At 40.8% G+C, this 21,950-nt stretch overlaps 1 protein-coding gene across 3 annotated transcripts in view; it reads left to right on the plus strand.

The window, feature by feature from the left end:
- The window catches only part of ABCG2 (ATP binding cassette subfamily G member 2 (Junior blood group)), a 130,843-nt gene that overhangs the window by 49,538 nt on the left and 59,355 nt on the right, over nt 1–21,950 (plus strand). The window contains exon 2 of one of the 3 annotated variants that reach the window (XM_046657025.1): nt 11,956–12,051. The exons of 1 other annotated variant lie outside the window; for it this stretch is intronic. In XM_046657025.1, coding sequence (XP_046512981.1) covers nt 12,008–12,051 — 44 coding nt within the window. In that variant the 5' untranslated portion in view covers nt 11,956–12,007. Of the gene's footprint in view, nt 1–11,955; nt 12,052–18,198; nt 18,611–21,950 lie in introns of those variants that run through there. One more of the 3 variants, XM_046657027.1, reaches the window with a different exon arrangement.

Below are 21,950 nucleotides of genomic sequence, written 5' to 3' on the forward strand. Positions count from 1 at the left end.
TGTATTGTATGAAAAAGTACCCTTTCATGTGCTTATTGGCCATTCATATATCTTTGGTGAAATGTCTATTTAAATCTTCTTCCCATTTTTAAACTGGGTTATTTATCTTCTTGGTATTGAGTTGTAAGTGTTCTTTATATATTCTGGGTACAAGCTATCCTTCTATCCTACACATTTTTTAAAAGAGGCATAGCAATATTTACATTTTTTATTTCATTTACAGAATGGAACCAAAATGTATAAATGTTATTTATTTATTGGGGAAAAAAATTCCATACTATGGATATATGATTTGCAAATATTTTCTCTCAGTCTATGGGCTTATCTGTTTACTTTCCTAATAGTTTAAATATTTTTAAAACAATATTTACCAGTTTAAACATTTAAAACATTTAACATTTAAAACAATATTTACTCCAGGAATATTTAACAATATTTCAGACGTCCCTGAGGCCTCTCCTTGATACCCTAGGATTATCAGACCACAATTTGAAGCCCATGGCTAGTGAGCATTTCAGTGGCATTTAAGCTCAGCAAGCTGAACAGCTCCTCTTCAGCAGAATCATGGACTGTGGAGTTGGAAGGGACCTTACAATTAACCAAATGCCCTTCCAGTTTGGTGAACAAACTTCTGCATGTGGGAAGGACTTAACTGCAATGCCTGTATGCGAGGTTTTAGGGAGCATTGGAGGCCCGGCTTGGATTTGAGGACAAACAAAAACATCGGGAGTCAAGAGTTCAGCTAAGGGGGGAGTACAGGGTAAAATCAGCATTTCCTGATAAGACCAGGGATGTATTCTGGCTCAAGATAAAGAAATTTAGGCATCAAAGCGAAGTCAGGAAGAACTCTGAACTCTGTAGAAACAAGGCTTTAGTAATAGGAATCCACCTCAATGATTGTTCTTTTAAATAATAACAAAGAAAAAACCTCATGCTGTTAAGGGAATTGTATTATATTCAGTAATAGGAGCCAACTTTGCACATTTACCCCAAACCACTTCATGCCTCTTTTGCATTTATGATTTATGTACAGTTCTTTTTGTCTACCCCTGTAAACTTACCTCATTCATTCATTTAACAATGAGTTTATTGAGTACCTATCGTAAAGCTAAAAACTGGCCGTAAAAAGTAATTGAGGGGCTGACCTGGTGGTGTAGTGGTTAAGTTTGCACACTCTGCTTCATCAGTCTGGGGTTCCAATCCCGGGTGTGGACCTACACACCACTCATCAATGCTGTGGCAGCATCCCACATATAAAATAGAGGAAGACTGGCACAGATGTTAGCTCAGGGAGAATCCTCTTCAACTAAAAGAAAAAAAAAAGTAATTCACACTTTGTAAGGAAAATACATAACTGAGCAGTTATAAAATTATGGACTAAGTACTACAACATTTTATAAGTAGATATATTTATAAATATAAAAATAATACCATGAAACCAAAAAACCAAAAGTTGTTTCTTTGAAAAGATGAACAAGGGGTTGGCCCCATGGCCGAGTGGTTAAGTTTGCGCGCTCCGCTGCAGGCGGCCCAGTGTTTCATTGGTTCGAATCCTGGGCGTGGACATGGCACTGTTCATCAAACCACGCAGAGGCAGCGTCCCACATGCCACAACTAGAAGGACCCACAACAAAGAATATACAACTATGTACCGGGGGCTTTGGGGAGAAAACGGAAAAAATAAAATCTTTAAAAAGAAAAAAGAAAAGATGAACAAAATTGACAAAACTTTAGCTAAACTGACTAAGGAAAAAGAAAGAAGACTCAAACTACTTAAATCAGAAACAAAAGTGGGGACATTACTACTGATTTTATAGAAATAAAAAGTTTTATAAGAGGATAATATGAACAATTGTCTGTCAACAAATTGGATAACCTAGACAAATTTCTAGAAATGTACAATATGCCAAAACCAACTCATGAAGAAATAGAAAATCTGAATAGACCTATAATTAACAAGGAAGTTGAATCATTACTCAGAAATCTCCCACAAAGGAAAACGATGGATCAAATGGCTTCACAGGTAGATTCTACCAAATATTTAAAGAACTAACGCTAATCCTTCTCAAAAAATTGAAGAGGAGAGGACACTTCCTAACTCATTCTATGAGTCAGCATTCCCCTGATACGAAAGCCACATAGAGACACAAGAAAAGAAAACTATAGACCACTATCCCTTGTAAACGTAAATGCAAAAATTCTCAACATAATACTAGCAAATAGAATTCAGTGACATATTAAAAGGATTATACACCATGACCAGGTGGAATTTGACCCTGGAATGTGAGGATGATTCAACATACAAAAACCAATTGATGTAATATACCACATTAATAGAATGAAGGGACAAAAAGACATATTATCTCGATGCAGAAAAAGTATCTGACAAAAATTCAACACCCTTTCACAATTGAAAAGAAAACCACTCAGTAAACTAGGGATAGAAAGAAACTTCCTCAACATGATAAAGGCCATATATGAAAAACCCACAGCTAACATCATACTCAAATGGGAAAAACTGGAAGCTTTTCCCCTAAAATAAGGAACAAGACAAAGATGACTGTTTTTTGCCACTTCTATTCAAAGTTGTATTGGAAATTCTAGCCAGAGCAATTAGGCAAGAAAAAGAAAGGCATCTAAATTGGAGAGGAAGAAGTAAAATTATCTCTGTTCATAGATGACATGATCTTATATGTAGAAAATCCTAAAGATTCCACAAAAAAACCCTGCTAGAGCTAGTACACGAATTCAGCAAAGTTGTAGGATACAAAATCAACACACAGGGGCCCGCCCGGTGGCACAGTGGTTAAGTGCGCACGTTCCATTTCGGTGGCCCAGGGTTTGCTGGTTTGGATTCGGGTGTGGGCATGGCACCACTTGTCACGCCATGCTGTGGTAGGCATCCCACATATAAAGTAGAGGAAGACGGGCATGGATGTTAGCTCAGGGCCAACCTTCCTCAGCAAAAAGAGGAGGATTGGCAGTAGTTAGCTCAGGGCTAATCTTCCTCAAAAAAAAAAAAAAAATCAACACACAAAAATCAGTTGCTTTTCTATACTCTAGCAATGAACAATCTGAAAAAGAAATTAAGAAAATTTCATTTACAATAGCATCAAAAAGAATAAAATACTGAGAAATAAATTTAATGATGAAGGTGAAAGATTTGTACACTGAAATCTACAAAAATTGCTGAAAGAAATGAAAGAAAACATAAAGAAATGAAAAGACATCCTGTGTTCATGGATTTGAAGATTTAATATTGTTAAGATGACAGTACTACCCAACAATCTACAAAGTGAGTGCAATCATTATCAAAATCCCAATGGCATTTTTTTTGCAGAAATTCATCTGAATCTCAAGGGACTCCAAATAGCCAAAATAGTTTTGAAAATGAAGAACAAAGTTGGAGGTCTCATACTTCCTGATTTCAGAACTTACTGCAAAGCTACTGTAATCAAAACATGAGGACAGACAAATGGACCAATGCAATAGAAAAGAGAGCCCAGGAATAAACCCTTGCATATATTGTCAGTTGATTTTCAGCAAGGGTAGCAAGATCACTCAGTGGGAAAAGAACAGTCTTATCAAGAAATGGTGATGGGAAAACTGTATATCCATATGCAAAAGAATGAAGCTGGACCCTTTCCTTACACTACAGACAGAAAACTAACTCAAAATGGATCAAAGACCTAAACCTAAGAGCTAAAACTACAAAACTGCTAGAAGGAAACACAGAGGAAAATCACTGTGGCATTAGATTTGGCAGTGATTTCTTAGATATGACACTTCCTTATTTTACAGGATGATTTTCATCCTGGGCCTATGACCACTACATGCCAATAGCAACCCTCAGACATTATGATCACCAAAAAGGCTACTGGAGATTTCCAAATGTCCTTATGGCGGGGGCGGGGGGGGGGGCATATACTGCCCCTAGCTGAAACCATTGCAAGATTGAAAAAAATTCTGTGTGCTGTTTAATAGCATATTTTCAGAGATGGGAGAGAAAACTTTGTTTGATAACGTATCTTTTCTGCCCACTCTCCTTAGCATAGATAGTTAAATTGGCTAATTACCACTTTGGAAATTCACTTGTTTAAAAATTAATTTTTTTCATAAAAATAATATATCTCATTTTAACCAATTCAAACAATGCAGAAATTTTAAAAAGTGGATGATAAAATAATAGTTCATGTTTTGGGCTTCACTCTTGACAAAAAGACCTCTCTGATTTAATTTGAGGCCATAATAAATACTTGGAGCTTGCACACATGGGTTTTAGTTTCATTTTAAACAGTATCAATTGGTTTCCTGCTATGCAAGATGAGATTGACTCACATTTCTTTCCATCTCCTTTCACTTCCCCCTTAGATTTTATAATTTGTAAATTTTTATGTTTATAATATTTACATTATGTTCTGTAAACATAATTTCCACAGAGTATAGTACTATTTTTCCATAAAAATCTACTGATCTTTTTACTTTTTTCCAGAGTTCCTTATTTTTAGCTCTGTTAATTAGCTGAATTTTGTTGTTAAGTAGTATTTAGTGTTCATGGATGCTGTCTGCCCTGACTTCTTTTAAGGTCGAGAATATTTGCCATCACATGGCAGAGTTTATAAGACACGTAGAGAAATACTATGACTCCCAGGAAATTAGGTGCAGGGTAAGTATATTCCATTATTAGGGAGGGTGTAACATTTAAATTAAATTTACTTTAAAATCTGTAGAGTACTCTTTTTCTTCTTTTTTTGTTTATTGTAGTATTTTCCAATTCTTCTAAATTAAGACATATTATTTGTGTGTGAGGAAGATTGGCCCTGAGCTAACACCTGTGCCAGTCTTCCTCTATGTTGTGTGGGATGCTGCCACAGTGTGGCTTGACGAGCAGCGCTAGGTCCACGCCCAGGATCTGAACCTGCGAACCCCGGGCTGCCGAAGTGGAGCGTGGGAACTCAACCACTATATCACTGGGCCGGACCCTATAGAGTACTCTTTGATTTAACTGTGATCTGCCTATAAAAAGGAAGTAAATATCTTTAATTAAAGGAGTTGGTTAAAGATGACATAGAAGATAAATTTGAAAATTAACTACCAAGATAGAGTCTATATCTTTAAAGATATGAAAATGTTTATGAAATACATATGAAAATACTTATGAAGAAAATCATTTGTTCTCTGAAATTTGCTTCAAAATAATCTGTGGGAAATGGGTGAAAAGAGGAGTACCAATGGAACAAATTGGCCTCTCGATGATAGGACATAGAGGTGCATTATACTGTTCTTTCTACTTGTGAAGTGTTCAAAAATTTCCATAATTACAAGAACAAGTGTAAAAGATGACAGATCTATCTGAGGACTTCTATTTTCAGCAACAGAGACCCTGGAACTACCCGGCTACATAATATCTAAAAATGCTTGATTAAATATTAAAACCCCCTTTTCAGTGATTGGATAAGTCCACTGAGATCAGTAATGGAGCAGAGGCTAGGCAGATAAGCTCAATTTTAAAGCCTCTGGATATCCTGAGACCTAACAACGGTCGTTCTGACCTGAACTGCGTTGCATAGAGGGAATGAAGACAGAGCCTTGCGTCCACGTAAGATGTAAGCATAATGCCCAGACCCAGGAGAGGTACAGAAAAGGCGACCTAGAAAGGAAACCCACCCTGCAAAGGTAGACCACAAAAAAAATTCCCATCTTGGCCTGGGCTGTGAGTGGAAGTTAAAAAAAGAAGGAAAGAGCCTCCCTTGTGAATTTGTAACCACTTGTCAGTTCTGAGGTAGTTTGGAACCTGAATCCACATTCTCTGCATGATCCAAAACACTAGCCTATAGTTTAAAGGCTATCAGCATGGTGATATCGCCAGGCATCTGAGAGAAGCAGACAAAGGCTTTCCCAGATAGGCCTGCCCTCAGCCAGGCCTCAGAGAATCCCTGCAGATGGGCGGCCAGCAAGAGAGTCACCAAAAAGGATCAGAAAACAGGAATCAGGCCAGCCATAGGTAAAAGAACCACAAAGACTTTAGATATGATAATTATCAGAATTAAAATGAAAACTGTCTGCTTGAAATATTTTCAAATGTAATAAAAAGGGCATTAAAAATGAGCAAGAATAGGAGACTATCAAATGATTAGGCCAACTTGAAAAAGAACAACATAGGACTTTTAGAAATTAAAAAAACCCTGATCATTGAAATTAAGAATTCAAGCGGATAGAAGGTTAAACAAAAGATTAATACAGTGACTTACAAGATATACCTGAGGAAATTATCCAAGTTACAGCCACAGAGAGATTAAAGATGTGGACAACATGTGGGGAGGATTAAGAGACATGGAGGAGCAGAAGGAAGGCCCGTGAGACAGATGTGTGTCTCCCGTTTCCTGTAACTGGAGCAGCCCATAGGGTACATCCTTAGCCGGGGTTGAGCAGCAATTTCTTTAGGATTAACATGGCATTTCATTATCGGTCTTACAAATTGCTGAGGCTGGGCAAGCCCAGGATAGTAGCTTGTATCTCACGCACTTTTCTTGAGGAACAATCTGATTTGGGAAGCCCTGTTACTGAGCAAAGAGCAGCGGAGGTACCCCAGCTTATCCAGCGGTGTTAGAGACTTCGCAGAGGTGACAGGTGAGACCTGGCACTTCATAGTCAGAGGTCCGCTCCAAGGACTCTTGGTACCCACTGCCCCCCTTTAAGGAGGCACAGAGGCCTCTAGAGTTCCCAAGGAGGAAAGATGGGCTGGGGCAGCTTCCCACCCACGAGCTATGTCTCTGCCTCAATATCCCCATCCACACATCACAGCCACACATCCCAAGGCAGAGCTGAGCAGCGCTGTGTCCCACCACCTCCACGCTTTTAGAAGTGGGCAGCCCCATCCCTGCCCTGGGCTTCGAGCGGTGAGCCTGGCGCCAGTCCCCTGCTTTAGGTAGTCTGAGTTCCCTTTATTCAGCAAAACTCCTTACCACCATTGCTTGATTCTAGACCCAAGGTTCTCAACCTGTAAGCTTTAGTAATTCTTACCATTTTGGGTTTCTTTCATGAAGATATTTATCTTGGATTTGCAACTGCCTAGACTTGTTTTTCTTCTTTTGTTTTGATCCATTGTGGCTGAGGGGGATTTTGAAGGGTGAGCGAATTCCTTCTACCTTCTGTCTCCAGTTATTATTTTTTTTAGCAGTTTTTACAGGAGATAATGGCGTCATTATTTCTTCCATCAGCACTAATGTAAAGAGCCAAAATGTGAGTATAAATTGTTTCCTAGCTGTATGACCTTAGGCAAGTTGCTTAATTTCACTAGGCTTCAGTTTCATCACCTGCAAGATGGAGATTTTAATAGAAGCCACCTAAGGGCATTGCTGTAAAGATTAAATGAGATTTATAAAACCCCCATAAAACCTGAAGGCACTTAGAACACTACCTGGCAAGTATAAGTACTCACTAAATATTAGCTGTTATTATCGGCATTGGGAAAAATTAAGGTTATCTTATGATTATTTTATTCAACCCTGTGCCATAGATATTATCATCATTAATGTAAGGTAAGAAATTGAGGTACCCAAGGGTCAAATAGCAAAAACTGTGGCGGTGAGATGAAACTTGGGCACATCTAGATTGGCTTGTGGCTTTGTCATACACGGAATAATTAGTGTATGTTTCTTGGTCTAATATGGGTTCTGGGTGAGGTAAGCATTTGGCTTTGTTGACATCAGCTATTATAATATTAAGCATGACAGATGTGAAAAATTCAGACATTGTGTACTGAATCATACGTCATTTAAGGTTCATTACACTTTAACTTTAGTTGCTCCCATCAGCAAAGTCTTATCTCTACAGGCAATGAATGTTTATAGTGGTCATTAATGTATCATACGAATGAGGTCAGTCTCTCACGAAACTCCCTTCCATTTTTACAACAGAGCAGATTCAGGTCAGGAAAGATAGGCCCTTGACTTACATAAGATCAACTCACGTTTATTATTCAGTCAATAAATACTTGTCAAGTATCTGTTGTGTTGAAGGCCCTGAGCAAGGCACTGTTTAGGAAATACACTGAAATATCAGACATACTTTCTACCTTCGTAATTTCCGTTAACGACACTGTGAAGTTTTCAACGTTCTATCAGTTATCAGTTACTGTAAATTCTTCCTTTACAATGTTTCTTTCATGTCCCTTTCTTCACAAATTTTTCCACCATTGCTCTGGTTTGGTCTTTTTTCTCATTTCCAGACTGGTTTCTGCCTTCCCACATCCCTTCATCCATTCTCTACATGAACTGATTAATCTTTCTACAACACTACTTTGACAATGTCATCCCTCTACACTTAGCTTTCAGTAGTCTCTCACTCTCAAGATAAATCTGAACTCCTTGGTTTGGCATTCAAGGCCTTCACAATTTGGCCCCAGGAGATTCTCTCACATTTCGGCTCAAAGACACAACCTCTGAGATGCTTTCTGGGAGATGGGTTCCATGAACAAATGCTGATACGTGTTTTGCAACGATGCAGCCTACTTGACTTGTTTTAATCTAGCGTTTCCCCATCTTTCTTTTCTTCATAACACTCCTTGTAGTTTGGAAGATAAAAGTCTTTCCCTAATTTGGTTGTTCACTATATATATAGGTTCACAAATTATTGCCGCACAAGGCAGAATGTGGAAAGTGGAGTTGAAAAGACCTCATGCCTGAGTGACCAGTAAAGACCTTGACAGTTTACACTGCTAATGTATAATTACATTATAACTCAAAAATGAGTACTGGTAATTCATGACCACAAATGAGCCAGGAGAACCATGAGCTCACATTAGAAACCTTTAACAAAGCAAACAAAAGCTGTTTACGAAAGAACTCCCCAGAAAAAAATGTATTTGTTGTGGTAAAATATACACAACATAAAATTAATTATTTTAACCATTTATAAGTGTGCAATTCAGCAGCATTAGATACATTCGCAATAGTGTGTAACTGTCACCAGTATCTTACCCAAACTTTCCCATCACCCCCAATGACCCAGGAATTGTTAAACTTCTGTGCATACTAAGCTGAGATGTTTCCTCCAGTCTCAGTGTCCCATGACCCTCATCTCCAGATAGACTTAGTCAAACCATCCATAGAGCCCTTATGACACTTATCATACCATTTTCATTGTGAGTTATCCATTTAGATGTCTCTCTGCCCTTTATTATGTGTTGTTTCTCTTCCTCACTGCTAAACACAGGACCTAATGCAAGGGAAGCCCCCAGGAAAACATTGGTTAATGAGGCACCGGCTGCCTCTGCTGGAGGGAGAAATGCAACCATGGCTTACGGGCTCACTCTCTTCTACACCTCTGCTACTCTTTCCTTTTCCTTTTTCTTTATGCTGTTTCAAGCATAATCAAGGGGAGAAGATGATTTCAAATTTCAGGCCTCCACCTCCACCATTCTAGTGGATGATGGGCTTAGTTGACCATTAGGATTCTTTCCTGATTTAACACTTTCGGATGGATCTCAAAACTGGAAACAACCCAAAGGCCCATCAATAGTAGGATGGACAAATTGCAGTATATTCATACAATGAAATCTTACACAGAGGTTAAAATGAATAAACCTTTACTACATGAAAATATGTGGACAAATCTCATATAAATAATGTTGAGTAAAAGAAGCCAGGCTCAAAAGAGTAACTACTTCATTTGTATACACTTTAAAAAGAGACAAAACTCATGCATAATGATAGAAGGCAGAAGAGTGGTTACCTTTGGAAAGGGCAGTGACTAGGGTGGAGCATAAGGGAGGCTTCTGGGGTATTGATAATAAATCAGCTGTGTTCACTTTATAAATATACATCAAGCTGTTTACTTAGATTTTCTACTTGTTCTGCCTGTATGTTATACTTCCATTTAAAAGTTTACTTAAACCAAAGACTTTATGGATATGTGAAATTTAGCTGGGTGAGCTCTCAACATTTAAACTTGCAGCCTGTTTGTGGGGACGAGTGTCACGTCGTCTGCCCCACTTTCTTACTCAGCAGGTTAACTGTGAGCACCTAATCAAATGTAGTTTTTTCCCTGCCGTGCTTATTTTTCAGAGCTTGACTACCTCTGTGAACTTTATAACCAAATAAATTATTTCTTAATTGATCTCTTGTCTGCTATTTAAAGCAAATCACATGAACCAAGGTGGTCTGGCTCCAGCAGCTGGGCTCTTAACACACCTACCACCTCGTCACACACTCAAGAACACATGCACACCTACATGGACACCTAGACACACCTATGCACACACCTACACACACATACACGCATTAGGCTGTCTCTTTCTGTATTAATACCATCTTCTCTTCTCTTCTCCATATCTATAAAAGACTTTAACAACTGGTTTCTGGCGTATCTCTTCTCTCCAAGATGGTTGCTACCTTGGCAAAGTCTGTTTATTTCGGGGATCAGCTCATCCCCCTAGCTTCTGTGCTCTTTGATCTTCTCAAGTTCACCTCCAGGGGAGTCAGAATTCTAAAGATCCCCTCCTCCCCCAGCCTCCAAGATTCCAGTTCATCCACTGGTGATTTAACCAAACATGAATCTAGGTACTGCTCTGAGGAATTTTGAAGTTGTAATTAAAGTCCCAAGTCAGTTGACTCTAAAATAGAGAGATTATCAAGGTAGGCCTAATTTAATCACACAGACCCTTTAAAAGGCAGAAGGGGAAGTCTGAGAGATTTGAAGTGTGAGAAGGATTCAACCTGCTTTGAAGATGAAGTGAATCACATGAGAAGGAATGTGAGCAGCCTGGTAACGCTGGCTGATAATCAGCGAGGAGACAAGGACCTCAGTCCTAAAGCTGCAAGGAAGTGGATTCTGCTAACAACCTGACCTAAGAAGCAGATTCTTCAGATAAGAGCCTCCAGATAAGAGCCCAGCTGGCTGACACTTTGATTTATTCCTGTGATACCCTGAGCAGAACCTAGCTTCACCTGCCTAGATTCCTGACCTCCAGAACTGTGCCCTTTAGACAGAATAAACAAGCGTTATTTGAAGATGTGAAACTGATGCTAATTTGTCACTTAGCAATAAAAGACAAATACGCCTCCCTTCCGCTTCCATCATCCTGCTGTCATGTTTAAACCATGGCCCCTGTCAAAACCTGGAATGCCAATATCAAATGCCAGTTTCCTATTCAGTGACCTCATCCTCCTGTTTCAGCTCTTTGGCCTCCAAGTGACCCTTCTGTAGGTTCCTTTCCACCTGTCTCTTCCTGGCTTCACTTTCCTGTGATGGATCACTTCACCCACTCGACTCCTCACTCCATTTTTCTACTGCCTTACCCACCCAGCAAAACCACATCCTAGAATTTATTCAACCTTCTAATCTTTTCTATCTTTACTTTGTGAATGGGAAAGCCGTGCACATTTATGGCTTTGATGCCACTACATTTTTTTAAAAGATTTTATTTTTCCTTTTTCTCCCAAAGCCCCCCGGTACAAAATTGTGTATTTTTTTTAGTTGTGGGTCCTTCTAGTTGTGGGATGTGGGATGCCGCCTCAGCATGGTTTGATGAGCGGTGCCATGTCCACGCCCAGGATTCAAAAGGGTGAAACCCTGGGCTGCCGAAGCAGAGAGCAAGAACTCAACTACTCGGCCACAGGGCCGGCCCCTGCCACTACATTTATAGAATCCAATCTTAGGAGTTCTTGGTGTTGCTGTGCAATCTTTAGTGTTGGGAGGAAAAACTTTCCCTCTACCGATTTAGTCCAGTGGGTAGAGGAAGAGCTGAAACTTCACCGACAACAGACAGGTGAAAAGGGAAAAGGTGAGGTATGGAGTTTATGTGCAACTTAATGGGGGGAAGGGGGTAGGGCACAGAGAAAGGGCTTCTATGGGAAAACAAAGGGCTTTTAGGAAAGACAGATAGACTTTTAGGAAAACATATAGGAGAATGACAGTTGGTGGTAATGTTTGTTTACGTGATTTTTTATCCAGGTGTCAGTGGTAGTCTTCTTCCTGGCAGTGAAGATGCCCTAAGAGGGGATTTATGGCAGCTTCACTCTCTGAAGGCTCTGTCTTTAGTCAGATAAGGTAAGCTCCATTAAGGCTTCTTTCTGCATTAGCTGTTTCTCAAACGTCTTCAGTTTAAAGTACTCTTTATACCAACTTTGTGGGTCTGGGTGGATCCCTATATCAGCATCCTTTTTGTTTCCTTGGAGTTTGTAGTAAGCAGAATAATGGCCTCCCAAAGATGTCTGTGTCCTAATACCCAGAATGTGAATATAAGTTACCTGGCCGAGGAGAATTAAGGTTGCTGATGAAATTAGGGTTGCTAATCAGATGACTTTAAAATAGGGAGATTATCCTGTTTATCCTGTAGGTCTAATGTAATCACAGAGGTCCTTAAAAGTAGAATAGGGAGGCAGAAGAGGAGAGTCAGAGAAAGAGATGTGATGACAGAAGCAGGGTCAGAGATGCTCTGTTGTTGGCTTGGAAACTGGAGGAATGGGGCCAAAAACCAAGGAATGCAGGCAGCCTCTAGAACCTGGAAAATGTTCCAGAAAGGAACCAAGACCTGCTGACGTCTTTGACTTTATCCCAGTGAGGCCCATGTTGGACTTTTGATCTACAGAAATGTAAGATAATAAATTCTTGTTTTAAACCACTAAGTTTGTGGTAATTTGTTACTGCAGCCATAGGAGACAAATACTGTGCAGGCCTATTTCAGTATCCATCCTGTCCTCAGGTCACCTGTAGTCTCACTCACACCCTTACCCTCAGCGGATCCACCAGCTTCAGAGAGAAAGTGCGGTTATGGGCCAGACATTCTTTTAATTTTCTTTCTTTTCCCTAACCAAAATATTTAAGTATGTGAGGATGCATCCTGACTCCCTTCCCTTCTGCCACAACTTTTTGAAGAAGTTTCCTTCTCTAGTGCTAATTCCTCTGGATTCTATTTCCCTTCTGCTTCCCAGGAACTTGAATATTCCAGTTAACCACCTTTTCTTCTTTATGGCTTGTCCTCTTGGCATGGACACATATTCTGGCCTGTCTAATTTAAACCAAATAAGAAATGTTTTCTCTGAACCCCAAGACAGCCTTTAGGTATACTCATTTCTCTCACCTTCCTTTTAGAGTAAAAGCTTAGCAACGAGTTCTCTGTACAGACAGTCCCCAACTTAGGATGGTTCCACTTAGGATTTTTCGATTTTATGATGGTGCAAAAGCAATACATATTTAGTAGAAAGCCTACTTCGAATTTTGATCTTTTCCCGGGCTGGTGATATGCCCTACCATCCTCTCTAGTGATGCCAGGCGTTGGCAACGAGCCACAGCTGCCAGTCAGCCATGCGATCTAGGGTGAACAACAGATACCCTCACAACTCTTCTGTGCTTATACAACCATGCTGTTTTTCAGTACAGTATTCAATAAATTACATGAGATATTCAACACTTCATTATAAATAGACTTTGTGTTAGATGATTTTGCCCCACTGTGGGCTGAAGTAAGTGTTCTGAGCACGTTTCAGGTAGGCTAGGCTAAGCGATGATGCTCGGCAGGTTAGAGGTATTAAATGCATTTTCGACATGATATTTTCAATTTACAGTGGGTTTATTGGGACATAACCCCATCGTAAGTTGAGGGAGATGGTACTCTATTTCCATTCCTTCACATAGTCGTCAGTGCTCAAGCCATTATTGACTGACCTTCCTCTCACCAAACTCATCAAGGCTCCTGGTAGCTGTGAGAAGAGCCATGGGGGAACATGGTGCATACAGCCTCTTGCTCTGTTTTTTTGTTTTTTGAGGAAGATTAACCCTGAGCTAACTACCTCCAGTCCTCCTCTTTTTTTTTGCTGAGGAAGCCTGGCCCTGAGCTAACATCCGTGCCCATCTTCCTCCACTTTATATGTGCGATGCCTACCACAGCATGGTGTGCCAAGCGGTGCCATGTCCACACCTGGGATCTGAACCGGTGAACCCGGAGCCGCTGAGAAGCGGAACGTGCGCACTTAACTGCTGCGCCACCGGGCCGGCCCCTTGCTCTGTTTTTTATTTGCTTTAACTTGGAGTGGTGGTGAAAATAAATATACTTGGACCCAATGCCGATGTTATATACATAACCCAAATGCCCCAAGACCTGTAATAAGGCCTGCCCAAAATGTAGACTTGCCAGAGGAAAACTGATCCTAGAAAGTCCAACCACTTGGAGTAGGCACCAAGGAGTGTACTGAGTCTTCACCAGCTCCTTACGCTGGTGGCCAGGCAGGCAAACAGACTGAGAGCCCAGGGCACCTTGAAGAAACTAAGAGGATATTAAAAATCCCATGAGAAGGATGAAGAGAGCTTCTTCTAGGTCCGTACGGGAGCTTTGACAATAGGGCTCCTGATTCATGGAGTTACATGCCCAGGAAGTTTGTTCCTTTAATGAGATGACTGTTTTTGGTTTTGCTCTGGTTGCCACTCTATAGAATAAGCCGTATTCTTTATTGACAGTAAACAAGTTTGTTTCTTTTGCCTGTGTCTGTTGAGAACATTCCACTAAGCACTATTTCCCTCGTGAAAACCATATAAGCAAGCCCCTCACTGGTGTAATTGTTGGAAAAGGGTATTACTCTCGCCACTCCCCCGAAAAATCTCCCAGTTATTTTTGGAGTTTTCAAAAGCAATGCTCAAGGGATTTCATGAATGAGTCTGTCTGCTCCCTTCCTCTGTCTTCATTTTCCCTATTAGTCTGTTTACATCCATGCACACTGCCTACAAAAGTACATGGTGAGACCTCCCCCCGCCAGCGCTCATTTAAGACCTCTAACATGTGTGTCAAGGATGTGGACTCCAGCTGGCCCCAAAGCTTTCAATTAGGATTGTAAAGAAACCCTAATTTTGATAATTCTGTGGCTTGGTTGCAAACCACATAAAACGTGACAGTGACTTCAACCAGCTTAGGGATAGTCCGGCAGAGCAGCGATATCATCAGAGATCCAGGTTCTTTCTGTTTACTTGTTCTGTCATCAAAGGAATTAACAGAAAGAAAAGAGAAAAAAGACTTTATATAGAAAAGTTATAAATAAACTACAAGTGATCATTAAACATTAAAAAAAGTTTACTTTCACTCACTAAGTCAAAGAAATATAAATTAAAACAGTGATATGCCATTTGTCAGCTATCAAATTTAGAAAGATTAAAATTATTATTCTATCCAGTATTTGTGAGAATTTAGGGGAACAAACAACCTTTTCAATTGTTGGGACTCTGTGAATTTGGCACAAACTTTCTGTGGGAAGTTGGGCTATACGTATTAAAAATTTTAAAGCAAGCATACCTTTTGCCATAGTAATTCTCCTTATGGAATTTATCTGAGTGTGTGCGATAACAGGGCTACGAGGATGTTTTGTGAATAACAGGAAGTTTGGTAAATTAATTATGGCACATAAACAATTGAATACCATGCAGCCATTAAATATAAACTTGTAGAAAGATATTGAAAGACAGAGAAGCATGTTTGCAATATAGCAGTTTACAATATAACAATATAACAATAGCTACCACCTACTGAGTGCTAACCAGTGATAATGACTCTGGGCTTTCTATACATCATTGCATTAATCTACCTTGACAGATTGTTTCCCCCGATTACCAATAACGATCTAAAGACTAAGCAACAAGTTCAAGTTGAGGGTTTGGGAAAGCCAGGATTCAGACACAGACTGACTTCAGAAATGATGCCTTTCATCCCTGTACTTTGTATATGTCCATTTTTGTTTTGAGAGAAAATAGGTAAGCATAGAAAAAGCCTAGAAGCAGATGGTATGTGGCTGATGGGTTACAGGTGATTTTTAGTTTCTTCTTGCTTGAAATGTACTAATGAGAGAGAAAAAATAGTTCAAATGGAAAAGAAAAAGTGCCAGATTGAGAACACATTCAGCTCAAGTCCCAATACTGGCCTCTATATACGCTGGGTGGTTAATCTTTCTAGGTGAAATAACAGAGCAGTCATGAGGCAGAGGGCAGAGGGCAACGTCTGGGGTGCTGCGAGTCATGCACTTATCGACCTGACTTTTGACCTTGTGCAAGTTGAGCTCCTTTGGACTGGATGACTCATCCACAAAGTTAGGAAGTTAGCTTTAGGGTCTTCTCGCTCTAATGTTCTGTGACCTAAAATGCCCAAACACTAAAAGGGAAAATAGGGCATTCGAAAATAATTAGCCTCAAAACTTATAACTTAAAATGACTCATTTCTTTACAATGCAATACATTTATGAAATGGTGGGTTTAATTTGAATTTGTCAAACAATTTGATGGCAGTAATCAGCTTGAGAAAGTATTAGGGTGAAGTCAGGAACTGATATAACTTTAGCTAGCAAATAAACTGACATCAAAATGAAAAAATCACGAACTAAAATATTTTAAAAATTAGACTAAAAACAAGACAGAAACATTTTTGTTGTTTGTTTTAGTAGTTTTAGCCCTATTTTGGGCGAGGATATGACTCTAAGTATTGTCACGAGTCTTTAATTTTACTGAACAAAAACAAACACTGACATTTTATCAATTTATTTTACTTTGAAACAAAATTCATTTTCTAATATAAATGTATATCTGCATTAAATCAAATTTAGAAAATTACACTTAAATAGAAGGAAAAAAGAATCATAATGTTACTATCCAGAAAACTAACATTTCCTTGTATTGCCAGCTATTTATTTATTTATTTTGAGGAAGATTAGCCCTGAGCTAACATCTGCCCACCAATCCTCCTCTTTTTGCTAAGGAAGCCTGGCCCTGAGCTAACATCCGTGCCCATCTTCCTCTACTTTATATGTGGGACGCCTGCCACAGCATGGCTTGCCAGGCGGTGCCATGTCCACACCTGGGATCCGCACCTGGGATCTGAACTGGCGAACTCCAGGCCGCCAAAGCAGATCATGGGCAGTTAATGGCTGTGCCACCAGGCCGGCCCTTGCCAGCTATTTTTTGACGTACAGCTTTTTGGTTTGTTATTGTTTTATGTAATTGCAGAATGCTATACTCAATGTCTTGTTATTTTTTCATGTGCTTTTTATCAATTTCGTGTGTGTTTTCTCCATTTTTAAAAGTCCCCTCTTGGAACTGCCTTTAGAGTTTGCTGGAAAGGTTTTCATCTTTACTGGTATCAATGAAGTTTTAGTCTTTAGAGGGTGTTTTTCAGTTTTGCAAAGTTATTAAGAGCTAGCTCTGAAGAATTTTTCCCAACCTTGGCTTAAAATGAAGTCTGATAAATGTATTTGTACATAGGTCTTTAAGGGTCTTTAAACTGACTCAGATATTAACCCAAAAGAAATTTTCACCCAAATGTTTGAGCGCATCATGGCTGTGTACTTTTAAGTCCTTTAAAAGTATACAGTATGGTATTTTTAATAGTCTAAAAAAATTATATATAATCAATTATCTTAGCGAGGCTTCCTGGTTAAAACTTTCTCATATTGGGTGAAGAATTAACGGTAATTTCTAGTGTTGTTTTAAACAACTTGACTAATACGATTTGTGTTTGTAAACGCAAATTAGAAAATATCCAGTCTTAAGTACTCATTTCCGAAGATAGATGCAGAGGGAGAATTTTGGGATCCACACGCACTCATAAAGCCTGACACCCAAGGCTTTTCGTGAATCTGCACAGTCACTTCCCAGCTTTCCCACACGATCAGTGTATTGCAGAGAAGTATTGATTATGGGAGCGTGAAGAACACGCTTAAACTGTTCACAGTAGTATTTTTATTCAAAAAGTTTTGTTCCCCTCACCCAACGCCCACCCTTACATTCAGTTCCTGATCTTATTGGCCCTGGGGTGCACGCACCTTATTTCTCAGAAACTCATACAGTGGAGACCGCCTACTTGCTCTGGGGGTGTGCAAGTGTGTGGTGGAAAACTCTCTAGGTGTCACGTCCCCCGTGCTTAGGGGCGCGAGCCACCAGCAGTACCAAATCCATCCAGGCCAGACGAGCTTAGCGTCCTGTGATTCCCAGAGCTCCTCGCCACTGTCCGTTTCGTACAACCCCTGCAGGCGGGAATTTTTGTTTTGCCCCTGCTCGCTCCGGGACAGTCGTCTCCGGGACCCGGGCTCTGTGGGAGGGTGATGGCCTGGTCCAGTGCCCCGGCTTGGGCCCCGAGCAACACGCGCGCGCTGTCAGCCCGGGCTCTTATCGCAGCCAGGCAGGCGGCTGCACGCCTTCCGCCCCCCGGCCGTGCCCCGGGCCGCGCCCTCCCCGGCCGGTTCGCAGGGAGCGCGGGCGCCGGGGCCTGGCGTCAGGAGGATGGCGCGGGGCGGGCTCCGTGCGCGCGGGCTGGGTCCCCAGTGCTGCGTTCTTACACGCCGCGTCCGAGCGCGCCCGAGGGGAGAGGAGTCCTGGACCGAGCGACAGAGACTGGGGAGACGCAGGAAGGAGGCGGCCTGGAAAGCAGCCAGGCAGATTTGGAAAAGCTCTTCACGGTTAGAAAGCAAAGGACAGATGCTTGATGTCATCCTTAAGTAGGAGCTGCTTCCTTATGGTCCGTGTGGCAGGGCCCGCTGACTCATCTCGGCGTTTTCATAAAAGATTGTCAGTGCCCTGCCTCTGAGCGCGCGGACCCGGGATCCGAGCCCCTGGCTAAACGGAACCGCTCTTAAGCTGAGTGAGTAAATAGTGAAAGCCGTTTGGGATGTGTGGGCTTGACAGGTCGGTGGGGGTTGCGTGTACATTCAGTAGAAAGTAGAAAACTGTTCAATTGAGATAACTAGGTTTTTTTTTTTTTTAAGCCTCTCAGAGTTTCATTTAACGTTGTGTAGGAAATACAAACTGAAAATTCAGACTGGCTTTTCAGAAAACGATGCGTTGGTGCAACTGATTCCATCTAGTAGTGTGTTAAGGGCTGATGGGTAAAACTCTTGCCTTTCTCCAAATATATGAAACTAAATAGAGTTGATATTGGATGGATAAACACTTATCACTACAAGGTGAGGGATAAATTTGTTACTATTAGTACTTTTAAAGGGATTAACCAATATATCCTGTCTTTTTCTTATTTCCAGGACGTGAAGTTTGTCCACAATTAGAACAATACCGAAAAATATAAGACCACAACAATTAGATTGCAAAGCTAGCAAACAGTTAAAAAAAAATACCTGTCATGTTGCCTAGTTTTATTTTCTTGCCTAATAGTAGAAATATAAAAAGCTCATTCCACTTTCGGAAAAAGAAAATAGTTTCATAGTAACAAATTGGGCCATCTTTGTTCCAGACCCTGGGCTGTGAGCAGGGGCTGCCTTAGGAAACACATTCTTCTGCATCAAGATGGTATTAAAATACACATACAGCCAAATCTATTTCTGAATTAATTTTTTAAAAATTTATTTTATTTTATTATTTTATTATTTTTTTATTGTGGTAACATTGGATTATAACATTATATGACTTTCAGGTGTACATGGTAATATATTTCTAATTCTATATAGATTATGTCATGTTCACCACCCAAAGACCTAATCATAATCCATGAATTCATTTTTATTAAGCATCCATGAAGCATTTGAGGTGAGCATAAGTATTACGAATAGAAAGTAAGATACAACTGAGAGTCACATGGGAGAGCACATTTAGAATGAACCTGGACAGACCAAAGGACCCTGTGCAAATTAAGTTGCATCCTGGAGGCCACGATAAAAAGGGACCAGTCAGTCACACATCTGAATGACTATAAAAGGGGGCACATGCCAGTTCCTTAGAGAAGCATTTGCTGGCATTTTCTTCTGAGGGAAAGGTCTTGTGTCATGGGATGAGAGGAGACTGAGGAATGGCGGTGGGAGAGCATCCTGCGTGCCCACCCCTGGCACCCGCGGCAGTGCGTAATCCAAGACCGCTTGCGGTGCTGCTGCTTTTCCTTGCCCCGAGTGTTAGGAGAAACACTGTTGGATGCTGAGACCCTATGGTCACACATGCTGCTGTTTGATGATTTGGGACTTATTGGGGAATAAATCTAGATTTCACAGAGGGATAAGTGGACCTCATGTTCTTCAAGTACTCTGTATTTCTCTCTCTCAAGATGTTTTGACAGAAGTTTGGCAGCAGTTGAAGGTTCTGTCAAGTAGGAAGCTTATTCTGTGTTGCTTACTGGGGTTATAGGTTGGGGTTGAGATCTTTTAGTGAAAATTAAAGAACCTGAATGGCATCCTCTCTGTAGGATAGAGAATATACAGGTCTACAGGAAGCTAAAGTTTATCCTTTAAAAAATTAGCTCCCAATGGGGCCAGCCCCATGGCTGAGTGGTTAAAGTTCTGTGTGCTCCACTTTGGCGGTCCTGGGTTCTCAGGTTCACATCTGGGTGCGGACCTACTCCACTCATCAGACATGCTGTGGAGGCATCCCACACGCAAAGTAGAGGAAGACTGGCACAGTTGTTGGCTCAGGGCTAATCATTGGCACAGATGTTAGCTCAGGGCCAATCTTCCTCACCAAATAAATAAATAAATAAATAAATCAGTTCCCAGTTCACTCCTGGATGTGAACCAATAATTGATAAAATGTCTAGATGATTTTCGCCTCACAGTTTTTTTCCCAACTACAGCATTGTGAGATATAATTCACATATCATACAATTTACCTATCTAAAGTGCACAATTTGTACAACCATCACATTTTCATCATCCTTCTCCTTAAAAACCCGTACTCATTAGCAGTCACTCCCCCTTCTTGTGCTAGTTCCCTGCTCAGTTGTTTTTTGAAGCAGGTATTCACCTCACTAGGAGACTGTTAGAAAGTAGATATCTAATGTTTGAGTCACATAGTTAGCTTATGTATGAAGATAAATAAAGTACTCAGGGCACTGAAAGTTGGTAGTGTGCCTGGTTGTTTAAGCTGGAGGTGGGTGGGTGTGGGTAAAGGAAAATCGCCTCTCCCCTCCCGATGTCAGTGAAGAGGTTTTGCTTTCAGCAACAAGGGTGGGATAAATCTTGGTTGGCAAGGTCAGGAAGCCCGCTGAACCAGGTGTCTTGCACTTTGCTGATCACTTGCGTCATCTCTTTGGGCTTTCCACTGCGAAGACACTGTTACTCTTTAGAACGGGCTGGCTGGAAGTTAGTTCTTAGGCCCAGGCAGCATTATGGAGTTCTCTGTCATTTCACTGGCATTAAGTCCTTCTAAGGGTAGCAACAAGCTTCACTGCATTAAGCTCTTCTAAGGGTAAAAACAGAAGTCTCTAGAAAGCAACAAGCGCTATGATCTCCCTCTGAAGCCCCTGGAGGTGAGCGTCTTGCAAGGAAAGCGGAAAGACTGCCTGAGTGAAACTGTGGATACTTTCAGACAGCAGGTCTGCCCCCCTTCTGCTTCCTGTCCTATACACCTCGACCCTGGCCTCACCCTGACCATGGGGTGGGAGAGAAGGGATAGAAAAATTAGAGGGGACAACAGAACGCTTAGAAAGGAAGAAGGGTAAAGCGTTCGTTTTACCCCTTTTCCTCAACTCTCCCATATTAGTTTGGAATGCCTCAGAATAATAAAAGGAAGTGGCCAGCGATGGGGGGGATGGGCTGGTTCCGTGCTTACTGCCTACAGGTGTTTGTTACTTCCATTCTCAACTGAGCCTTCCGGGGAGGTATTTTAGTTCCATATTTATAGAGGAGGAGGTCCAGAGTTCACAGGGTCACTCATAGCTGGGACGCAAACACCATATTGCACTTTACTAAAGTTCACTGGGCCTGCCTTTCTTTTGATCTAGCCTACTAATTCGTTTCATATTTTCCTTACGTGTTCACAGAGCAGCTCATGGTAAAGGCAGGCAGGGACGAGAAAAGAGTGTAGGAATTGATAGAGAGCAGACAAGCCCAGACCTAACTTGGGTCTGATAACGCTGTCATTCCTTCATTACTTTACTTTACTATTATTAATAAATACTGGGCAAGCTATTTTATTATGTAAGTCTTTGTCCAGTGGAGTCATCAGCCAGTAAAAGTCTTAAAGACCTAGGATCTAGTCCTGGT

This window comes from Equus quagga, chromosome 3 (assembly GCF_021613505.1).
Source record: "Equus quagga isolate Etosha38 chromosome 3, UCLA_HA_Equagga_1.0, whole genome shotgun sequence".
In the NCBI taxonomy this organism is placed as follows: domain Eukaryota; kingdom Metazoa; phylum Chordata; class Mammalia; order Perissodactyla; family Equidae; genus Equus; species Equus quagga.